We start from the raw sequence: 20,670 nt of genomic DNA, 5'->3' as shown, positions 1-20,670 counted from the left end.
CTCAACACCGCCGTTTCGTCGTCCACCGCAAAAAAAGCAATGAACTCGGCCCACTGAATATTGTGCTAGACCCGCGATGCAGTCAGGGCTGCCGATGATGCGCGTCCCCACCAGGCGCCGGCATGATGCTGTCTTCCGCGACCAGTTAGCTCCATATGCAGCAAGCTTCGGAGCTATCCCAGCTCTTTGTAGAGCTTCCAAGGCCATAGTCCGCCCAGTTCATAAGCAAGGTAGCAGCCCTGGGTTGCGCGCCCGACTGACTGTTGGCTCCCAATCCTCTTCTCTCCTCGAGTCCCGGCTTTTTTCGAGTCGCAATACTAACCCGACCATTTTACAGCAAATCGCATAGTCGCTTCGTTGTTGTGAGGACTCGTTAATCCCGTCTCATCCTCTTGTCAGCCTCTGCCCTCACTAGTTAGCGCAATGCGATTCCTTACGCCATGGAGCCTGTTCTTGTCGTCGCTGACGGTCTGTACTGCGGAGCCGATCGCAAAACCAGAAGCTGTACCGCAGCAGTACACAAATAATGCGCCTTTCTCTGGCGCGGTGTATATTGTGAATCCAGAGGGACAGCAAGTTGTCGCACAAGATCAGAATTGGTGTCCGTCGTCCGCCTCAGTAAGCTGTAGTAATGTCAACCACCCTAGTTGGTAAGTAGTAGAAGAAGCATGTGCAAAAGTGGTCCCTTTTGCTGATCAGGACCAGGTGTTGCCCGTCAAATTACCAATGCGCCGTTCCCGCCAACTCCAACGGATTGATTGGCTGCTGTCCAAACGGAAACCAGTGTGGAGGAGTCGTCAACGTCGCGCAAATCACTACGGTGACGGTATACCCTCAGCAGCAAACAGTCTACGCTGTGCCACCACAGACCACGGTGTACCACCAACCAAACCCTGCGCAAGGCGGCTTCTGTGCCACCATCACTATGAACGGGCCGGATCTACCACGAGCTGAACAGGGCTCATGTGGCACAATCTTGATCGTTGCGGGAGCACCAAGCTTGAAGGTGCTGAGCGCGGGTGCGGGCATCGTTGCATTCTTCATGCACTTTGCGCTAGGGAGAATGTTCAACGGAGCATAATCAGATAGACAGTAACCGCGATTACGATTTTACGAATTACGAATACATGTACTTCGATCATAGGTTACCCATCTTTGCATCTTCCTCATCATCCTTTGGTACCTTGATCAAAAGAGGTACCGAAACAGCATTCAGATGCCGGAAAGCCTATCAAAAAGTTGTCAGCAAGTCTAATTCATGTTAATAAACTTCTTCAATCAAAAAAAACTCACATTCGCAATCGCATTCTCCGGCAACTTCCCATTCCACTTATCCTCAAGCTTCTCAATCTTGCCCTCACTATCCAAATGAATCACAACCTCACTCTGAATAATCTGCTCCTTGCCAATCCCCTTGACCACATATCTCGTCTTGAGATCCATCAGAATAGGGTTCCCCGCATCTTTGACCTGGTGCTCCAACCGCTCGATCTCCGAAAACGCGGCTTTGAGTCCGTACCACTGTGCGGCGTACTTGCCGCGGCCCTGGGCAATGGTAAGAGGGTCCACAAAGGTGGCGTCGTCGCGCCACAGCGACAGTTTGCGTAACGAAGGGCGGCCCGCGAAGAGGTCTAGCACCGAGCGTACGACTGTCTGCTGCGAGTCGCTAAGGGTGACGCCAGGTGCGGTTTGCACGTCCTTGGTCTCAATGTTGATGTTTGAAGCTGAAGTCGCCATGGTTACTCTGCTGGGTCTGAGAATGCGAGTGCACGCGGGTGTAGTAAATGTTCTGAGTGTTTGGCTAGGAGCTGGGCGGATGTAGCTTAGCATTGTGAGAAGGCAAGTGAGATTTGCCGGGGTAAGAGATTAGAATTAAATACTATATGTCCCGTACCCAAGAGACTTTTTTTTCGGGATTGCTCCGACCACGTGTGTTTGTGAAACGCGTCATATCGGAGCATTGAGCACGATGGGTTGCTTGGTAGGTGTGCGTTCTTTGGTTGCGCAGTGCGTCTTCATCGGTGCTGGTGGTGGGATGCATTCGTGTGGAAATAGTCATGACGCCATCGGTCTTCCCAGGTGAGATTGAGCCAGACGATCTCGAGAACGCGGGGATTCTGTGAGCGGAAGCCTACTGCCGATGCGGGATTATACATTTGGATTTTACTGCTATTGTGGTTTTGGAACTACAACTGGCGCTCTAACATTATGTGTATGTTAGAGCTACTACGATCGTATTGATCGATTTCCTTCGGCGCTTTCCCGTTGCAATTTGCTCATGTCATGTGAAGATCCGATTACATGCATTACACTGGTAGATTTGAGCATTCTAACATGCAACAATCACTTATTTCACATGGCCTGCAGTAGCGACTTCCAATATCCGATCCTCCAGGCCAGGTACATGAATACATTCGACACCATTTTCCTCCAGCTTCTTCCTTCCCTGATTCTCGCCAACGAACTTTTCTGGCTCCTTGACGCCTAGGTAGACCCTCTTGATTTTTTGCTCCCCATTTGCTCCCTTGGTTCGAATGATCCGGTCTGCGCACGGCAAATTGCCACTTAGTCGAAGGTTGCAAGGCTCCATAGTAGTGTATATGGAGGTATTTGGAGGAAGGGCTTCGCCAACCCGTTCTTCTGGCAAATTGTGTTCTTTGGCAAACTTCAAAAGACAGCATTGCTCTGCATGCGTATTGCCCTCGCATTCTAGAGTGTAGCCCCTTGATAATATCGTGCCAGTATCTGCATCGACCAATAAGGCGCCCACTCGAAAGTTTGAAGGCTTTGGCGGTGATTCCTGCGCTTGATCAAGGGCAAGGCGCATGTACTGGAGATGGTCGTTTGGATCTGGGGCAGGCAAAGGAGGCGTCGGGCCATCCCAGTCGAGTAACGTTGACATTTCTGGCGAGGGAAGGTGAGTGAAATAATGCATGTTCTGGTCAACAGGTGATAGAGAGAACAGTGGGGCTAGCTAACTCCGCTAAGTCCGCGCTCACTGTCGCGTCGCGTCCCTCGATTTACCAACCTAGCACTGCTTCACTTCCCATACCAACACAACAACAATCAAACAAGATGGCGAGGAAACAACGCAAAAATACAGAGGCCGAAGATCCCATGGAAGAAGACTTTACCAACGACCATGACAGCGAAGGCGAAGAGCATGATCTTGGTGACGAAGGCCCACCTACTATTGACCCATATGAGGTTCTGGGCCTTGAGTCTCAAGCAACAGCGGATGATGTGAAAAAGGCATATCGTAAAATGGCACTCAAGTGTCATCCAGGTGCGCTTCCTTATTAGATATCTACTTCCTCCCCTACTGACAATTGCAGACAAGGCTGCGCCCGATGAGAAAGAAGCCGCCAACAAGGCCTTTCAAGAGATCGCATTCGCATACGCAGTACTTTCCGACGACCGAAGGCGTAAACGTTATGATCTCACCGGCAGTACAGCAGAGAGCCTGGAAGACGACGACGACTTTAACTGGCTTGACTTCTTCCGCGAGCAGTTTAGGAATATCATCAACGAAGAATCTATCAATAAGATTTCTGATGAATACAAAGGTAGCGAAGAGGAGCGCAAGGACTTGATCAACGCATTCAAGAAGACCAAGGGCAACCTGAACAAAGTATACGACATTGTCATGCTATCAGATATCTTGGTGGACGACGAGCGGTTCAGGAAGATCATAGACGAAGAGATTGCCAATGGCACGGTCAGCTCATATCCTGCATATGAGAAAGAGACGGACGAGACGCGCGAAAAAGCCAAGGATGCAGAGAGGAAGAGGCGCGAAGCCTTTGACAAGCAGCAGGCTCAGGAACAAGAAGAGAAGGCGGAGCCTACCAAGGGAAAAGCAAAGGCAACGGCAAAGGCAAAACCCAAGAGCAAGAAGAGTGGCACAGATGACATGGCAGGACTGGCGGCGCTGATCCAACAACGACAAAAGGCACGAGCAGGCAACTTCTTTGATTCTCTTGAGGCCAAGTATGCACCCAAATCACGAGGCTCCAAGCGATCCACACCCATGGAGGAACCGCCTGAGGAACTATTCGAAGCCAACCGAAAGAAGCAGAAAACGAACAGCCGGCCGAAAAAGAAGGCCAAACAAGAGAGTGAAGATGAGGTGATGGAGTCTGGGGAAGAGGATATTGGCGATTCTGAGGAAGAGAAAACACCGCCTCCAAAGAAGACGAGAGCGAAGCGGAAGGTGAATGCGTGTGGGCGGGCTTAGCTTTTGTGTCTCGGCTCAAACTCTACTTTGCGAGAACCTATCACAGTGATGGGTGCAAGGCATTTAGAATGAGATACATCATCCATACTCTATTGCAAGGAAGGAACTTTGGAAACTCCCCTTCTTCACGACTTTTATAGCAGTGACTCTGCCCCATACAGAGTTTAACAAGGCAACTAGAAAAGACTTCGCACATCGCAATTGCCTGTGCCATGCTTAGCTGAACTTGACTTTCTACTTTAGCATCACAGTTCCTACCTTGCCTCTCTCATCCCATGGGTACAGGATATCTGTTAACTGGCTTTCTAATTCCGCCCGCGCTTCACGTTCACAGTTTACCATCACATCTTCTTCCCTCTCATTCACATTACCTTAGCGTACCCCGATAGTCACTACAGTAATAAAGGCTGCGCCACTACTAATGAAACAAACGAAAGTCACAAAAAGCGAGCAGTGAAAGGACCCTTTCCAGGTCGTGTGGGGACTTGTGAATCCAACTCCAAGCTCATTCACTCTACAACAGCCCATCAGTAATCAACAAGCTCACTTTCTCTGTCACCCCGCACGAATACTCTCTTCACCATGGTGAATAAAAGAAATATCAAAGCCGAGGTGAGTTTGCTCTCAGTATCACTGAGACACAGATTGACAGAACCTTACTAGATGAGCTTTTCTGATCAACAACCAAACACCAACCGCTATAGATTCATAGCACCAATGGCCCATATGACTCCATCGCCAGACACTTCTACGAATGAAACAAACGACACCAACAGCAGCGTAAGTACACCACATCCGAACAACTAGTCGCAATCACAAGGCAACTCTGAAGCCCTGCCTTGCAAACGACAAGCCAGAAACAAACTAACAGTAACACAGCCCACCCAGCAGCCCACCAACCGGCACTTCAACGGCTCCATCAGCCTGGTTATGAACGAGTCTCTCAATCAGACCACCAACTCACCAACTCGCCAGCCCTCACTCGATTTCTCTTCTCCTTTCTTCCCACCAGACCCACCAGTCGCACCAGTCGCACCAACTCACCAGTCCTCGCCCGACTTCTCTTCTCCTTTCCTCCCACCACTTGCATCAACACCAACACCAATACCGACACCCGCACCGCCACCTCCACCTCCACCGCCCACAACCACCAACACCCTAAACACGAACCTCCAATCCAACATCCTCACCTACGTCCTGCAATCAAACCCCCTCCTCATCCCCACCACCCTATCCCGCAATGCCCGTCTCACCAGCACACGCATCAACGACATCGCGCACGCCATGTGGAACGTAGCCTTCACGCACGACGACCCACTGCAGCGCGCATGCCAGTACGCCGCCATGTTTTCGCCGCTGAAGCTGGCCGCGCTGGCGAAGCTGAATTTCCTGCCGAGTTGGTGGTTTTTTCGCGATTTGGCGCTAAAAGGGTTGCAGGAGAGGGGCTGGGAGGTGGATGATGCGGAGATGGAGGAGACGTGGGAGGAGGCTGTTAGGTGGTGTGTTGAGGTTAATGGGAGGAAGGGGGGCAAGTAGGGGGGTGGGAAGGGGGGAGAAGTTTGTTGAAAGTGTTGGGGTTGAAGGCGTGGATCTGGGGATTAGGATTGGTGTAGAAAGCGTGAGTTTCGGTGGCTTTGTAGAGACGGGCTTTGTAGGAGTTATGGGTTTTTGAGTCAATTACAAAGAGTGTGATACGTGAGCATTAAGCCCGATCAGAACACCAGTAAGATGCAAGTCCCATGGTGACGAAATCTTGTTCATAATCACCGTATCCATACAAAAGCATTAAAACTAGGAATAGTCGTAAGTAGAATCAAAAGTGTTTATTTCATTTAGGTATTCGAAATCTTCCAAGACTAAACATACTGCCTCTAGCAAGATTATTATGGAAGCTGGCCCGCAGCTCGAGTTTTGGGGGTCCTTCGGTTTGCTGGTGAACCGATACCGTCTGCAAGATCTGGCCGTCTGGCGTAGTATTATGCGGCGATATGTCGTCTTGAATGACAATTTTTGGAGTCCGGGGGGCGCTGCCCCAGCCCGCTGGAGCGGGGCCTGTGACGTGTGAGGTCATGATTCCCATTTCCGTAGGCACGAGATCCGATACGCTCAGGCTGCGGCGGTAATCGCGGCCTTTTCTGGGGTACTCGAAGGATGTACTTTGCTCATATGGTGCGTCTGCGAAGCCGAGAAGTTGCAGTATGTGGTATACTAGTGGTCGGTAGGTTGCGATGCTGCTTGCGACGATTCCTATACCAGGTTCCACTGTGCTCCATATGGCGACATCAGTTGTAGCATCTAGAAAGCGCAGTTAGCAAATGAAAGGCCACTGTTTTATATGACGAAAAGCGGTAATGCATACAGAGAAAATCAGTGCCGTCATAGAGTGTGTGTATGTATCCCATGCGGACGACGGTGCCTGTACTCCCACTATTGGCTCATTAGCACGTGGTAAGCTGTCAATACGGACAACATACATAGCAGCAAACGCGAGGATACACGCAACCACGATCTTCGTCTTCGTTTTCATGTTCAGGCCCCAGACCATCCAGAAAGGAAGTAATCCCAATATCCAATCGGCCGTGGCGTTGATAGCAGCGAGAGCGTAACTGATACCTAGAGTTGGGCCTTTTGGTATACATTTTTCTGAAGCAGGATGTATCTCCCAAAATGCCGAGACTGAACATCATCAACACAAATGACATACAAGTCTTGAGTCAAGACTTACCAGGAGAACACTGCAGCATGACCAAAAACAAGTAAATCAAGCAACAGAGGACAGTGCCTCCCATCAGTATCCTTATACACCAGATGTGGTTTCGCTTGACAGCGACTCGGAGATAGAAGTATCCAATGGAGAACTTGAGAAGGCCATTGGTCACTACATACATGACTTCACACAAGTACCAAAACTATCTTGAGTCAGTAGGTGGGGTTGAGACAGAAGGCAAAGGACTGACTAGTAGTGCGGTCTTTGCATTGTGATCGCTTAGACGCCATCGATGCTGACCAGTCCCATGTACCGCTGCAACGATCTGGAAGCAGAGGTAAATAGTGAACACTAGCTGTAGAGTTCGGTTAATGTCGCAGCATTGTCAGGCGGGCAGTGTACGTACCTGTGTTGCAACCATGTACGAGTCATCTTTTCCCCATATTGTTCTCAGACATAGGCGTACATAGACTCGCAAGCAGACAGTGACCCATGTCAAGACGAAGAAAAGGACTGCTACGGCGAGGACCTCTTGCTTCCGGTTATCGGATGTCATGGTGGTGTAGCTCTTCGTTCGATTATCGTCAGTTGTCGAGCTTTGTGGATCACGCGTCGTGTCATGGTTCGCTAGAAAAGGTCCATGTTAGGAGGAAGAGGTATTTTCCAAGAGGGTCCTGAGGGTACAAGACGGGGACGTGAGGAAGAGTAGCAGGGTTATTAGACAGACACTAAAGCCTCGGTTTCTTTACCGCGTGACCCAGCCAAGCGGTACATTGCTTGGACTAGGATGGCAAAGGCGCTGTGGACCTCGGAGGCCTAGTAACGGAGATCTCGTTCATCACTGACTCGTGGGTGGCATGGACTGAGCAATACTTGTTTCCCGAGTCATTATAGTGACCTTGATCAGCGCCACATTAGCCGTATACACAGGCAGATGGGCAATGATGAACAGCTCATATGAAAGAGGCGCATTGGTATACAGACGTGGGGTACAGGGATTAGACGTTGAGGCAAGGTGCCAGAAAACGACTGCCGAAAGGTGATTGTTTCATAAGAGGGAACTTTGTATAGTAACCTTTTCCTATCCACACTGTCAGAATGCTGACTGTGGGGGTTGTGAAACAGGCTAGGAAGAGGTACCACAGCAGCAAGGCGGGCTTGGTACAATTGAGAGGCTCCGAGGCGAGTATGGAAAATCTCAAATGTTGGGCTTCCTAGGTGATAGCGCAGTTAGAACAAGCTTGGTGTTGGGGTACGTAAGGTTAGTCTGTTTCGGCAGATTTGAGCAAGGCGCCAATCAATCTACACAGGGATGACAGCGTGGAGACGTGGGTTGCTCATCACCGCCCTGAACAGGGCGACATGCCGTCGCGGCCACAAAGCATGAGCTACGTTGGGAGGCTCCGTGCCGCGTGAGTGGTGTTGTCAAGCAATTTAGCGTTCCGGTAGTCATGAATGCCGGAGCCAATGCAGCAGGCCGGGTTCTTGCGGATGATTACTAGTCAGCTGCAAAGCAAACCTTACGTACCCTACTCTCAGCTGGCTGGGGTAATCTCCGAACTCTCCTCCTGACTTTATGAACCCAGCAGAATAACTAGCAGCCTCTCCCAAGCCTCATGTCAAACGTCTTGCTAGCAGGTCTCGGAGCTTGTCGCACCTTGCATCATGTGAATACAATTGACGTCACCAACCCTGACGAGAGCCGCGAGCAAATGTCGGCCTCGCACAGTTACGCTCTGCTTGCTCTGCACTACTATCTTTGCTTGCTGTTACCGGATACTCATCTCCAAGCAGATATGAATCACAATCAAGATGGCAGCAGGCAGCGATGCGGATATTGGCCATCAGCAACAGCTTGTCGGGTGCCTGCACCTTGATGGCAAGCCGTTTGCTGGCTTGTCTATTGTTTCTGCTTGCTGTCTCAAGCACAGTCGTCCAATGGCGAATAAATCGGACCTCTGATTTCTGCATTTTAACTTTCGTTTCCTATCCAGTCATCATATTCGCAATCTTTACTTACCAGTATAGCACATATCGTTTCCACCATGGCCACCCAACACCAGAACATCTGTCCGTTACCAGGAGATCTCCGTTTCTATCTTCTCCGCGGAAATACCATGGTGCCACTCATACCAGCCGATCAGCTACCATTCCAGCTCAAGGGGATTCCGCGGCAACTTACGCATCGTCAAATGTCAGACCAGGGCTGGAAGCTATTCAAGGAGACAAAAGACGCGCTCTCTATGCTTTCAGTCCAAGCACCCATTTCCAATGATGGGCCCTCGCACTGCTCTCCGGATGGGAAACCTCAATATCTCGCGCCCGACCACAATGTCCGGACTGAATCGCAGAACACAAACACAGCTCTCAGTCACCCAGGCCGGTTGTCGCCGCAATCACCAGCACTTGGTACATATGAGAACCTCGGCACACCGTCCACCACCGGGGTCGAACGCCAGTCGTCGCTAGCCGACGCCGTGGCGTCTGTGTACCATAGGGAAGCCCAGCGATCTGGGTACAACAACGCTAACCCCGGCCCAGAACCCTCGAAAAAAGTATATTGTACACACTGGATTGCAACCGGCGAATGCAGATGGATGCACACAGGGTGCAAATACAAGCACGAAATGCCTGGGACCGAAAAGCTTCGCGAACTAGGTTTCACCCGCGGCACCCCCAGGTGGTGGAGGGAACGAAATGCAGTGTCTCCTGCCAAGCCACTAACTTGGATGCAGCGCAAAGTAGGCGGAGGAGCAAGCAGCGACGGTCTAGAGCCGCCTGCTGAAAACATGCCTCCTCCCGCTCGTTCATTTCCAGAACCGCTACCATTCCGCACTCGCAGACTCCAAGACCGATATGCATCCAGCGGCGAGATACACAAGATCGGTGGCGTTTCCAAGCGACCGGAGCACTCAACTGCCAAATCGACTATAGTAGTACTGCCCCCAACCCCCAACCTCATAGACCTAGACGACACGCCCGTCATCTCCCCACCTAGCCCCTCGCAATCCCAAACCTCGACCGCTGAATCAAGCGAGACTCGCTCCCCTCTTTCCTACGCCTCCTACTTCACTCCTCCGACTTCTCCCGGACTACCCCGCAAATCCCCGCTTACCAAGCCTCTACGTCGAAAAATAGGGCTTGTGTCGTCGTCATCGTCGTCGTCGTCTTCTTCTTCCCCCAGTTCTTCTTCGCCGTCGTCATCGTCTCAGGAAGATGGTTCGGATACTGAGACTGAAACTGATACTGATGACGTTCCTGCTGCCCCTGTTACTACTACTACGCATCGACAGCGCCGTTCTAAGCGCGATGCTAGTGCTCTGAATGCTATGTCAGCTGCCAGACGTGTGACGGGGAATGAACCAAAGCTTGGTCTTGCTAGTTCAAAGTATGCGGTTAAGATGTCTGGGGTTCAGCGACAGGTGCGTGGGGAGGTTGGTGGGCGGAAGGGATGAGAGAGGTGTGCGAGGAGAGTTGAAATGTTTATTAGAAGTGGATTGGTTGGAGGAGTTGTAGTGTGAGTAAGTAGATGGGGTAAAAGAAAAAGGGGAGTATAGATTTTGCATTTACAAGGTTCGACTAGGTTCTTTTTCTCTCGTTAGATAGATTGGGGGGGGGGGGTGTATATGAAATTGTATTCAATGCATGATACAATTATTTCTTATTCTCTGCTCACATATCTCCTTTTGCTTTTGAACAAAATTGATTTCCACTTCAACTCCATATGTACCTTTGCTAAACAGCCTTCAAAGAAGATTGACCTAATAACCTTTGCTTCATACAAACATACATGCATGCATACATACGCCTTTGTCCTCTCCGCCCTCCTTCCAAACTGAGAAAAATCACAACGACGACGATGATGATGATGATGAGGACGGAATGCCGCTTGCTTCATATATACCAAGAATAGAATAATAATATAAAATAAAAGGCCCACAAAGATAGATTGGAAAAGAAATACGGAAAAATAGGGGACCACGGGAGTACCATATATAACCCCATTGGTGGACGAAAAGGGAAAAGGAAAAAAAGCGCCATCGGGGGATTGCCCGGTGGAATATACGGGCGGGGAAGATCGTAGCGCGGATATCGCGTCTAAACTGACCAGACCAGACCAGGACCAGGATGGAGAGACCAGGAAAGAAACCATAGCAAGAACGATGGGCTCAGCGAAAAAAAGAAAAACAAAGAAAAACAAAGATTATGCCCGTACATTTTTGAACGTATCCAAGTCATAAATTCTTTCTTTCTTTCTTTCTTCTTTCTTTACGCGCCCCATTTCTGAACTGCTTCGCTCAACTCTTTTGTTAATCCCCGGCGTACAGCCAATAGCTCTTCTTTCGCGTTTTCGGCTTCCTTTTCGCTTCGCTCAATGCGTCCTCTTAACCCGTCTACTTCGCCTCTTAGCTCTTTTCGAAATTCTTTACTCGCGTTCTCTACCGCTACTAATCTTTGCACTTCCAGGCGCATCTTTTCGCCAGAAGACTCGACGCCTTCTAAGCGCTCTTTCATGGCGTTCATTTCGCGCTTCATGCCCTCTACTTCGCGTTTTAGGGCGTCGGATTCGATTTGCATGCTACGATATGCGTGGGATTCCCTAGCCATGCGCTGCTGAAGGTCGGATTTTTCTGATTCCAGGCCATTTAATGAAGCTTTGAGGCCGGCGTTTTCGTCTTTGAGGTGATTAATTCGGTCGGTTAAGGCGCGGTTGACGCGCTCCGGAGCGGGACTGCGTGGGCTGAGAATAGATCCTGAGGATGCTATTGAGGTAGATTCCTGGAGTTTTGAGGGGACAACGATTTGCTCGCTGAGAGTGCGCCGGGGGTGCTTTTTCGGTCGGATGGCAGATGGAGGGATATTTGGGTAGTCTTCGTCGCGTTCGCGTTTAATCTTAATGTTTAGGCTGTCTGTTGCTGCGCGTTTCATTGGAGGATGTTGATATTCATCAGATACGGGACGAGTGGTTGAAACAGTAGAGGACCGCTTCGGCCGGACAGTAATTGGATCCTTTTCGAATGGTGTTGAAGGTTCTGATTTTCTCGATGGTGGTAGTAATGGACGCTCGCCTTCATTCTGAACCCACAGACAGGCGTCGCGAAAATTCCTGGTAAACATTGTAGGATCTGATCGTGTGCGGGATAGCTCTTTCACGTGGCCTGCTGCCAAAAAATAGTAAAGAATGAGGGCAGATACGCGGTGGATTGCTTTTGAACCACCGGTATCGTCACCGACGTCACAAAATGGGGCATGAAAGGCAACGGTGCTGGTGCTATTTACCGACAACAGCTCACTGCTGCCATCTTCGAGTTCGGTAATGCGATAGAAGCTGACCTCTGCTTCGTCCTCGTGGACGTGGGCTGTGACACGGTCAATGGGTTCATCGTCGTCGCCGGCGGGACCTGGGGCGTAGCCGCCAATGACGAGTAGCTGCTTGTGAGTAGAGCGGCCGAGAGAGCGCCAGATAGCTCTGCTGATAGTAAAGCTTTCGTCAAACTCGATCCATTGCAACCTGGCAGCACGCGGCAAAGCGCGAAAGGGCGCGGCAAAGTGATGACGGGCCCAGGCCTGGACATTGTCGTTTGTAAGGGGAGATCTTGTCTCATTGAAGTCGGCCATGGTGGCGGATGATTGGCGAGGTGTCACCCGGTGTTGTGCTGGAGGTCAATGGGCCGCTGTGTAGTAATTGGCAGAGGTGGAAAGTGCACGCGTGGAGATTGCGGAGGGGTGACAAGGAACTGACAAGCGATCTGTTGTTGATCGCGACTGGAGATTGTACAACGAGCACCTGTTGCCGCCATGGAGGCCCGGGAGACAGCGGGATCACGGCGACATGAGTGCGCAGGCAATATGGGTGCGTTTGTGTGTGTGCGTGTGTGCGAGAAGAGTGTAGTAGTAGAAGGGTTGTTGACGCTGCGGCGACAAGTCAGGCGGGATTCCTTCCGGCGCCCGTTATTTGCGGGGCTGGTACGTATTAGTGGCTGGCCGACTGAAAGGGGAAGGTGCGCCAGACCAGTGCTGCACCATGTCGCTACGGCCGGCCCACTGCAGCCATGTTCATATGGATGCACATGTTGGGACGCTCTCGCCATGGCTACCTGGATGTGCCCTGTGAAGCCTCGCTGTATCTTAATTATAAGCGGCCAATAGCGCTACCGCGTATGCGAAGACGTAATACACGTGTGGTCAGCAACAGGCGTCTTGTCTTGGGAACTTCCCATACCCATACCCACCACCACCATCTGTTCCCCATATCAGCCGAGGCCTAGTTCCCTCAACCACAAACAGAGTTTACTAGATACTACACTTAGATATAGCCATGTGCTCGCCCTCGCCCCCGTCACCGCCAATCCTCTGCTGGAAACCACCTGTTGGAAATTACCTGTCGTTTCAGCCCTCGCTGTCTTTGTTTTTTTGTCGCGGCTATTCCTTATCTAATCGGCATCCGCCATACTTGCACCCGAAGGCCCATGTACTGCGCCGGCAATATATGGCTGGTCGCCATGTAGCGACTATTCGGACCAGGGTCGGTATCTCTGACTCTTCTTCTTGCGGGGGAAATGCGAAATATGTACCGGCACAGCGTATGTTTGGCGCTGTGGTCCTTTTATCTATTTACGATATCACTACTTTACCTGATACCTAGATACGCCGATTCAACGCGTCTACGTCATCGGCCTATATTTTTTTTTTGCGATCAACGCGCCACACGCGGCTGTTTCCCTAGACTAAAACACCCAATCTGGCCGAATCCCACTTCCTGTCTCTAACAACCCTTGCGTCCCCTTCAGCTGTCATTCCACTAACAAGACCCTCACTACCACTGCTGCGTGCGCCTGCCAACACCAACCATGCCCCGCCGCGCTCCCTCAACCAACACCCCCACTTCCGACACCACTACCACCACAGCGTCCCCAGCAAAGGTCCGGTGGCCAGCCACATTCACAGATGGCTTGCCACTTCCAAAAATAGTCGTCTTCGACCTCGATTACACTCTCTGGCCCTTTTGGGTAGACACGCATGTTACCGCCCCGCTTAAGCCTACCGAAGGCGGCTTAAAGGCAAAGGACCGATATGGCGAGGGCTTCGGCTTCTACACTGACGTTGGGGGTATCCTAGAAGCAGTACGACTGCTCCATATCCCCTATCTGACCACAACAACAACTAACCAAGTTGCCATAGCTCAAAGCTAAGAATATCCTCATCGGCGCTGCTTCTCGCACCTGCGCCCCGGATCTCGGTCGCGAGATGCTTAAGCTGCTCAAGATACCCAGCCCTTCCGGCTCTTCATCCCGCGCAATCGACTACTTTGACCACCTGCAAATATACCCAGGCAACAAGACTACGCATTTTGAGCGCATACACCGGGACAGCGGTCTCGAGTATGAAGACATGCTCTTCTTTGACGACGAGGCTAGGAACAAAAATGTAGAGGTCCTAGGCGTCACGATGCAGCTTATTAGGGATGGTGTGACAATAGAGGAGATCGACAACGGAGTTCGGAGTTGGAGGAAGAGGAATGGCAAGACAAAGCCATTGGGGCAATGATTGGCTGCTAAAGACACGTGCGCTGACTCGACGCAGGGACAGCATAGAGTGAATACGATACCCGTTTATTCAACTTTCCGGGACCATAGTTTCCGGTTGTTCGTAACTGACGTTAAATTCATGACTAGACGTTACCCAACTCCACGAGCCACCTGTCAACGCACACACAAACTTACAACGGCACTGCCGCGCCGTCTCCCCGCATATCGCTACCTCCGCTCCAAACCTGCACGCCATCATCCTCGTGCCGCCTGATTATCTGGCCTCGGCCAAACATGCCCCGCTTGTAACCACTCAGCTGCTCCACATTGTGTCCCAGTGCCTTGAGCTCCTTGACCACCTTTGCATCAATGCCCTCTTCCAAGTAAATGGTCGCGTCCGTCATAGTTCCGTCTGCGCTCGGCATGCCGGCTCCAATGCAGAAACGCGGTGAGTCGAGCGCAGCCTGTGGGTTGAGCTTGAACACCTCCTGATTCAGCAGCACCTGCACGTGACCCTGCGGTTGCATGAAGCCGCCCATGACACCGTACACAGAGTGCAAGCTCCCGTCGTTAATATACGTGGTCAGACCGGGGATAATGGTATGATACGGTCGCTTCCTCGGCGCCAGAACATTGGGATGATCCTTGTCCAGGCTAAAGTTTGCGCCGCGGTTCTGGAGCGTGAAGCCACAGCCCTTGGGGATGATGCCGGTGCCGAAGCCGCCATAATTGCTGTTGATGAAGGAAATGGCGTTGCCGTCTTGATCCGAGCAGCAAAAGTACACCGTGTCGCTTTGCAGATGTGCCGGCGATCCGTGGACTGGCGCTGAAATGGCCTTCTTCGGGTTAAACAGCTTTGCGCGCTCTGCCAGGTACTTTTCTGAAATGAGCTCTGCTGAAGGTACCTTGACCACGTTGGGGTCAGTAACAAACCAGTGCGCGTCGCAAAAGGCGATTCGGAGCGCTTCGATTAGAGCATGCAGGTGGCTTGTGCTGTTGTGGTCTTTGACGCTCCATTTAGGAATCTTGCCTTGCTTCTCCAGCTCTTGGATGATGCCTAGCGCCATCAGAGCTACGATGCCCTGGCCGTTTGGTGGATGCTCCCACAGCTCGATACCGCCGTTAGTATTCTCTCCTACTCCTTGACCCGTGTACTTCAGCGAAATGGGGTCGACAGGCTCAGACCCGGTTTCGGCGTGATGTTTGAGGTCGTCCAGAGTGAGGTAACCACCAAGATCTTGCACTACCTTTACAAGCTGTTCCGCGACTTCTCCTTCGTAGAAGCCCTTCTTTCCGTGCTTGGCGAGGAGCTTGAATGTATTCGCTATGGTTGTGTTCTTCATGATTTCACCTGCTCTCGGTGCCCTGCAGCCATCTTTGGCAGATGGGTCTTTTTTCAGCATTTCATGGCCGTTGGGTGAAGCACGTCGAATGTCAGCTTCGCTAGCTGCCCACTATCACAGTCTCAGTAGGCATCTCTTGAAAGCATTTGGGTTTACTCACAAAGGTTGCAGAGAGCTCAGACACTGGGAAGCCCTTCTCTGCAAGCTCAATAGCAGGCGCAAGGACATCCTCCATGCTGACCTTTCCACTACCAAAGCGCTCAACGCAGTCAACCCATCCTGCTGCTGCACCGGGAACTGTGGCCGCAAGCACGTGATCCATTGGTATCTGACCATGCTGGCCATCCGCGAGATTGAGGTCTTTCCTGACCTTCTCAAGTGTGACGTTCTCGCCCGAGCGGCCAGATCCATTCAGCGCCGATACCTTCTTCGTCTTTGCATCGTAGTACAAGCAAAACATGTCACCACCAATACCGGTGGAGCCTGGCTCCGTGACATTGATAGCTGCCGCCACAGCTACAGCTGCATCCTGGTACAGTTGTGAGTTATTTGCACATGGTAATGGGTAATAGATTACGTCATACAGCTGCGTTTCCGCCTTTCCTCAGAATCTCAATGCCAGCTGCCGAGGCGAGTGGCTGGGTGCTGGATACGATGCCTTTTGTGCTGTGTAGCACGGAGCGCCGGCTGGGGAAGTGGACAAACTGGGGTTCAGGATGAGGATACACATTTGGATTGCCTGCAACAGTAGCTTCTTCTGCAAGCCGCTGCTTCTTAGCTTGAGGTTCAGGCTCCGGGTCATGGTTGGCCTTGGTCCTCTTGCTTCGTCGTGGAGTAGGAGGCATTATGTCTGGAGGTATCTGGAGCTCTGGGGGCAGCTTCTGAAGCTTTTTTTGCTATGAATACTAGGAAAGTTTATGAATGTAGTACTTGACATAGCTCTTTTATGTACGACGGTTATCCCCGGAGATGGTCGATGCCGCTTGCAGTGCCGATCTCGCTCGATAAGTACCTCGGGACAGGGTGCAGCGGCCTCCGATAAGTGTCCATGACGTTTCTAGTCAGGCGCGAACGATATGCATGCGGAAGGTGGTTAAAGCGGTGTGACCCTTGCGAGCGTGAGAGACTGCGTCACGTGCAAAGCGTTCCGAACCGATCGGAATGCGCGCGTTGGAGACTGAGAATTCCGTCACAATTGAAATTCTGCGCATGTCTACGACTATGCTTGCAGCGCCCTGGATATGTCGGAACTGCCTTTCACGAATAGGCAGGCCACTTCTTAGGCGCAATGTTCGTCTGCAAAGCTCGGGTGAGTAGTATGAATATATGTTCTATGGTATGTTGCTAATACTACTACAAAAGCTGCATCACCTGAATCCATACCACCAGCCCTCCTTGCTCGAGCCCAGGCAATTACTTCCGAGCACAAAGTGCTCACAGAAAAGCTGTCCAATGGCTTCGATACGCGTGCGGCGAAGAAGTTGGGCGAGTACAGTCCCATTGTGAATGCGCTGGGAGAATGGAACAAGGCCAATGAGGTAGGCATAGAGCAGGCACATGTTACGAGTAGTATGGATACTGATCTGGACTAAGTCTGTAGCAGAGCTTACCTCGATGATACAAGATTCATCCACCGATCCAGAATTACGATCACTTGCTTCAGATGACCTTGCGGAAACACGAACCCAACTCGCCAATGCTTCACAAAACCTCATTACTTCACTAGTACCTGTACATCCTTTTGCGCATCTACCATGTTTGTTGGAAATAAGACCTGGTGCAGGCGGATCAGAAGCTGCCATTTTCGCCGGCGACCTATTTCGCATGTACCAGGCCTATTGTAATCGCAACGGCTTCAGGACCAACATCCTAAAATACGAAAACGTAAACGGCACGACAGAAGCCGGGATACCACTTTCAGAAGCTATCATCGAAGTAGAAGATGAAAACGCATACGGTGTTTTCAGATGCGAAGCTGGTGTCCACCGTGTGCAACGCGTGCCCGCTACCGAAACCAAAGGCCGGACACACACGAGCGCCGCATCCGTCCACGTGCTCCCCAGTCTACAAGAAAACTCGGCCGAAGAACAAGATTTCGACGACCCAGAAAGCGACTACTACATCGACCCAAAGGAAGTCAAAGTCGAAGTCATGCGCGCCAGTGGTGCAGGAGGCCAACACGTCAACAAGACCGAATCTGCAGTCCGTCTAACCCACACACCCACAAACACCGTAGTCGCAATGCAAGACTCGCGGTCGCAGCATAAGAACAAAGAAAAAGCCTGGACTCTGCTGCGCTCCCGCATCGCCCAATCCCGCCGCGAAAAACGCGAAGAGGAAATGGCGAATATGCGTCGTAGCGTCATCGGCGTGGCGAAAATGGGCCGCGGTGATAAGGTACGCACGTATAATTGGGGACAACAGCGTGTCACGGATCATAGGAGCGGGACGACGGTGCATGATTTGGATGATGTGATGCAGGGGGGTCAGACGCTGAGTGCAGTTATGGAGAGTGTAAGGGCGTGGCTTATGGAGAGGGATGTTGAGGCTTTGATTGCAGATGAGGCGGCGGAGAAGTGAGTGCATTGGTGGCTGTCGGTATGAGTAGTATGTGTGAGTGTGGATTGGAGAGTGCTGCTGGTTGTGAGGGATCGTGAACGGAGACGAACCTAGATATACTTGTATCTAAAGTTGCAGCGTAAAATTCCATCGCTCTCAAAAAGAAAGAGCCTAAGTGCTCGAATAGCGTTAGACACAATTATTGCATACTTTTTGGGGGCGTTCTTGTGATTATCACACATTGGTAACAAGCAACCTCATCATCTTACCCGTACTGCGAGTTAGCACATACGACGGAACATACAGGGGACACCTTACGAAGTAACAAACACTAGATTACTCGGTTTTCTATACTAAAAACTATCCTTTCTACACTATACCATTTAATAGCTATACCTACCCTCTCTTTATATCAGTCTCTTATATATATCTTTATGCCCTTTCTACTATAGAGCTATAAGCTATTGAATATTGTTAAAGATACTTTTTTTTTAAAAAAAAACTACTTTATAAATACTTCTTAAAGGGGTAAAAGTACAAGCGAAAATAAAGTAAGAAAAGATTACTCTCTTTTAGTAGTCAGTGGAAAATATCAAATCAATTTAGATTAGTATGTTTCGTTGTATATGTGCCAATTCCGCAGTATATCCTCGAATTTTACCCGATTTGTAGTACTAGTATGCTACTACTGTTGTGTCCTCGCCACTGTTAATCTCATACAACCTAAACCCTCAGTTATACCCCAAACCCCCTAACATTCACTCATCAGTCACGCGATGAAAATCACAGCACCATAACATGTAATCCCTCGATTAATTCACCCTACTCCTTTCACCTAATTACATAATCGAGGCTAATCGCCCCTTTCTTTTTCTTCCCTTGATTCATTAAATCCCCGCAGTCCTACTTTCACTGTTATCCAACCCTCTGTCTCTATCTTTGGGTCATAACCTCCCCCCACCCATGAAAGCACTTTTTTAAGAGCACTCTTCCTCGCAATCTTCCTCGCACTTTCTAAGAGGACTCTTTAAGAGCGCTCTAGCGAGCGAGTACTCTAACGAACCCTACTTATACTCCCTCCTCATCCCCATCTTCAACACCATCTTCTCTGCACTCGCCTTCTTGCGCTGCGTCGGCCACGGTTTATCCGCCATGATGGCACGTAGATTGTGGTTTGTGAAGGCGCGCTTGACGGGGTCGATGCAGCGGCGTCGTTTGGCTAGGAGAGGGGGTCTGGGGACGGGGATGATGTTGCGGTTGGTGATGATGCTGGTGCTGGGGGGTTTGGTGGTGAGAGGACGGGGAGTAGCGGTAGTGGTGGTGGTTGGAGAGCTGGGGCCAGTGTTGTTGGGAAGATGAAGATGAGTGTTGTAGTGCTGGGTATGAAGTTTGCCAGTGACATTGCTGTCGTCGTGGATCTTGGGATGCTCTACGGCACGTACATCGGGATACGAGACATAAGTATGGCGGTGGCTTGTTTGGTAAGCAGAACTGGCGCGGTTGTTTCCTCTACCGCTGACAGGGCGATGTTTATTGACACCAGCACCAGTGTGTGCGTTGAGATATTGACGATCTCTAGCACCAGGGTTGATGCGGTGATGCTTTTCGGGCTCATGCTCAGTGCGAGGCGCCATTTGAGTGTTTGCTTAGGCAGGGGTTGAACCAATACCACGTGGAAGGAATGCACTGAAAGTTGATATTTGTTGGGGGGATGAAAGGGGTTAGACTGGCAACAGGAGGGTTTATATACATGCCAGCAACGACGTGTTAAGTGAAAGTGAAAGGGACGATGTGGCATCTTGTGACGTCAGTTCAGTTCACGCTCACCGTGACAGGATGTCCTTTTGGTAGTAGCATCCAGCAGTGACTATGAGCATCCAATGAGCAGTCGCAAATCATAATATTAGCGGTATATTATCTGTTTGTCAGATGTTGGTGGTGGCTAAGACTAATACACTGGTAACAAACATACGTGAGAAGGCAAGGCCGATTAGGGGTAAAAAGGAATGAACCTAGGTGAACAGAAAGTGGTGGAATGCATAAAGGAAGTTTGTGGAGACTTGATAGCATGTTAAAATGACATGTTCATTGAACGCTTAATAGGAACACTGCTTTGGTATTTCATATACGAAAAGGAGCATAACAGAGAATGCTGTTGCCTAAAACTAGGTCGCTGACCCAACCCGCGTAGTACAAGAGAACAAAAGATGAAGAAATCCAGCCTATGTGTGCGCCACACTAGCGCCTTGAACGTCCAGCCATGAGAAAGCAAACAAACGGGCTATAGGGGAAGAC

The 20,670-nt window shown here is 50.6% G+C and overlaps 12 protein-coding genes across 12 annotated transcripts; 6 read left to right on the top strand and 6 right to left on the bottom strand.

Moving 5' to 3' along the window:
- Window positions 1–423: 423 nt before the first annotated feature.
- On the top strand, window positions 424–1,081 carry COCCADRAFT_87459 (uncharacterized protein; the record flags this gene model as incomplete). Its single annotated transcript, XM_007710782.1, has 2 exons — window positions 424–650; window positions 706–1,081. The coding sequence occupies 2 exons, from the start codon at window positions 424–426 to the stop codon at window positions 1,079–1,081; spliced, it is 603 nt and encodes a 200-aa protein (XP_007708972.1).
- A 57-nt stretch (window positions 1,082–1,138) lies between these two features.
- COCCADRAFT_33931 (uncharacterized protein) lies at window positions 1,139–1,737 on the bottom strand (the record flags this gene model as incomplete). The annotated part of the gene is made up of 2 exons (XM_007710744.1): window positions 1,139–1,228; window positions 1,294–1,737. The coding sequence occupies 2 exons, from the start codon at window positions 1,735–1,737 to the stop codon at window positions 1,139–1,141; spliced, it is 534 nt and encodes a 177-aa protein (XP_007708934.1).
- Window positions 1,738–2,347: 610 nt separating this feature from the next.
- On the bottom strand, window positions 2,348–2,902 carry COCCADRAFT_33930 (uncharacterized protein; the record flags this gene model as incomplete). Its single annotated transcript, XM_007710743.1, has 1 exon — window positions 2,348–2,902. The coding sequence occupies one exon, from the start codon at window positions 2,900–2,902 to the stop codon at window positions 2,348–2,350; it is 555 nt and encodes a 184-aa protein (XP_007708933.1).
- Window positions 2,903–3,117: 215 nt separating this feature from the next.
- On the top strand, window positions 3,118–4,237 carry COCCADRAFT_87336 (uncharacterized protein; the record flags this gene model as incomplete). Its single annotated transcript, XM_007710781.1, has 2 exons — window positions 3,118–3,286; window positions 3,336–4,237. The coding sequence occupies 2 exons, from the start codon at window positions 3,118–3,120 to the stop codon at window positions 4,235–4,237; spliced, it is 1,071 nt and encodes a 356-aa protein (XP_007708971.1).
- Window positions 4,238–5,167: 930 nt separating this feature from the next.
- Window positions 5,168–5,773, top strand: COCCADRAFT_87310 (uncharacterized protein; the record flags this gene model as incomplete). The annotated part of the gene is made up of 1 exon (XM_007710780.1): window positions 5,168–5,773. The coding sequence occupies one exon, from the start codon at window positions 5,168–5,170 to the stop codon at window positions 5,771–5,773; it is 606 nt and encodes a 201-aa protein (XP_007708970.1).
- Window positions 5,774–6,065: 292 nt separating this feature from the next.
- On the bottom strand, window positions 6,066–7,500 carry COCCADRAFT_87448 (uncharacterized protein; the record flags this gene model as incomplete). The annotated part of the gene is made up of 6 exons (XM_007710779.1): window positions 6,066–6,532; window positions 6,597–6,664; window positions 6,712–6,913; window positions 6,963–7,146; window positions 7,195–7,299; window positions 7,351–7,500. The coding sequence occupies 6 exons, from the start codon at window positions 7,498–7,500 to the stop codon at window positions 6,066–6,068; spliced, it is 1,176 nt and encodes a 391-aa protein (XP_007708969.1).
- Window positions 7,501–8,989: 1,489 nt separating this feature from the next.
- On the top strand, window positions 8,990–10,399 carry COCCADRAFT_33926 (uncharacterized protein; the record flags this gene model as incomplete). The annotated part of the gene is made up of 1 exon (XM_007710742.1): window positions 8,990–10,399. One exon carries the CDS (start codon window positions 8,990–8,992, stop codon window positions 10,397–10,399), a length of 1,410 nt encoding a protein of 469 aa, XP_007708932.1.
- An 814-nt stretch (window positions 10,400–11,213) lies between these two features.
- COCCADRAFT_2227 (uncharacterized protein) lies at window positions 11,214–12,563 on the bottom strand (the record flags this gene model as incomplete). Its single annotated transcript, XM_007710716.1, has 1 exon — window positions 11,214–12,563. One exon carries the CDS (start codon window positions 12,561–12,563, stop codon window positions 11,214–11,216), a length of 1,350 nt encoding a protein of 449 aa, XP_007708906.1.
- A 1,232-nt stretch (window positions 12,564–13,795) lies between these two features.
- COCCADRAFT_87338 (uncharacterized protein) lies at window positions 13,796–14,492 on the top strand (the record flags this gene model as incomplete). The annotated part of the gene is made up of 2 exons (XM_007710778.1): window positions 13,796–14,068; window positions 14,127–14,492. 2 exons carry the CDS (start codon window positions 13,796–13,798, stop codon window positions 14,490–14,492), a joined length of 639 nt encoding a protein of 212 aa, XP_007708968.1.
- A 172-nt stretch (window positions 14,493–14,664) lies between these two features.
- COCCADRAFT_2225 (uncharacterized protein) lies at window positions 14,665–16,661 on the bottom strand (the record flags this gene model as incomplete). Its single annotated transcript, XM_007710715.1, has 3 exons — window positions 14,665–15,927; window positions 15,977–16,345; window positions 16,401–16,661. 3 exons carry the CDS (start codon window positions 16,659–16,661, stop codon window positions 14,665–14,667), a joined length of 1,893 nt encoding a protein of 630 aa, XP_007708905.1.
- A 376-nt stretch (window positions 16,662–17,037) lies between these two features.
- Window positions 17,038–18,396, top strand: COCCADRAFT_87362 (uncharacterized protein; the record flags this gene model as incomplete). The annotated part of the gene is made up of 3 exons (XM_007710777.1): window positions 17,038–17,125; window positions 17,179–17,354; window positions 17,410–18,396. 3 exons carry the CDS (start codon window positions 17,038–17,040, stop codon window positions 18,394–18,396), a joined length of 1,251 nt encoding a protein of 416 aa, XP_007708967.1.
- A 1,043-nt stretch (window positions 18,397–19,439) lies between these two features.
- On the bottom strand, window positions 19,440–20,009 carry COCCADRAFT_23517 (uncharacterized protein; the record flags this gene model as incomplete). Its single annotated transcript, XM_007710727.1, has 1 exon — window positions 19,440–20,009. One exon carries the CDS (start codon window positions 20,007–20,009, stop codon window positions 19,440–19,442), a length of 570 nt encoding a protein of 189 aa, XP_007708917.1.
- Window positions 20,010–20,670: the final 661 nt, after the last annotated feature.

This window comes from Bipolaris zeicola (assembly GCF_000523435.1).
Source record: "Bipolaris zeicola 26-R-13 unplaced genomic scaffold scaffold_21, whole genome shotgun sequence".
In the NCBI taxonomy this organism is placed as follows: domain Eukaryota; kingdom Fungi; phylum Ascomycota; class Dothideomycetes; order Pleosporales; family Pleosporaceae; genus Bipolaris; species Bipolaris zeicola.
This window is presented reverse-complemented; position numbering and strand designations above follow the sequence as displayed.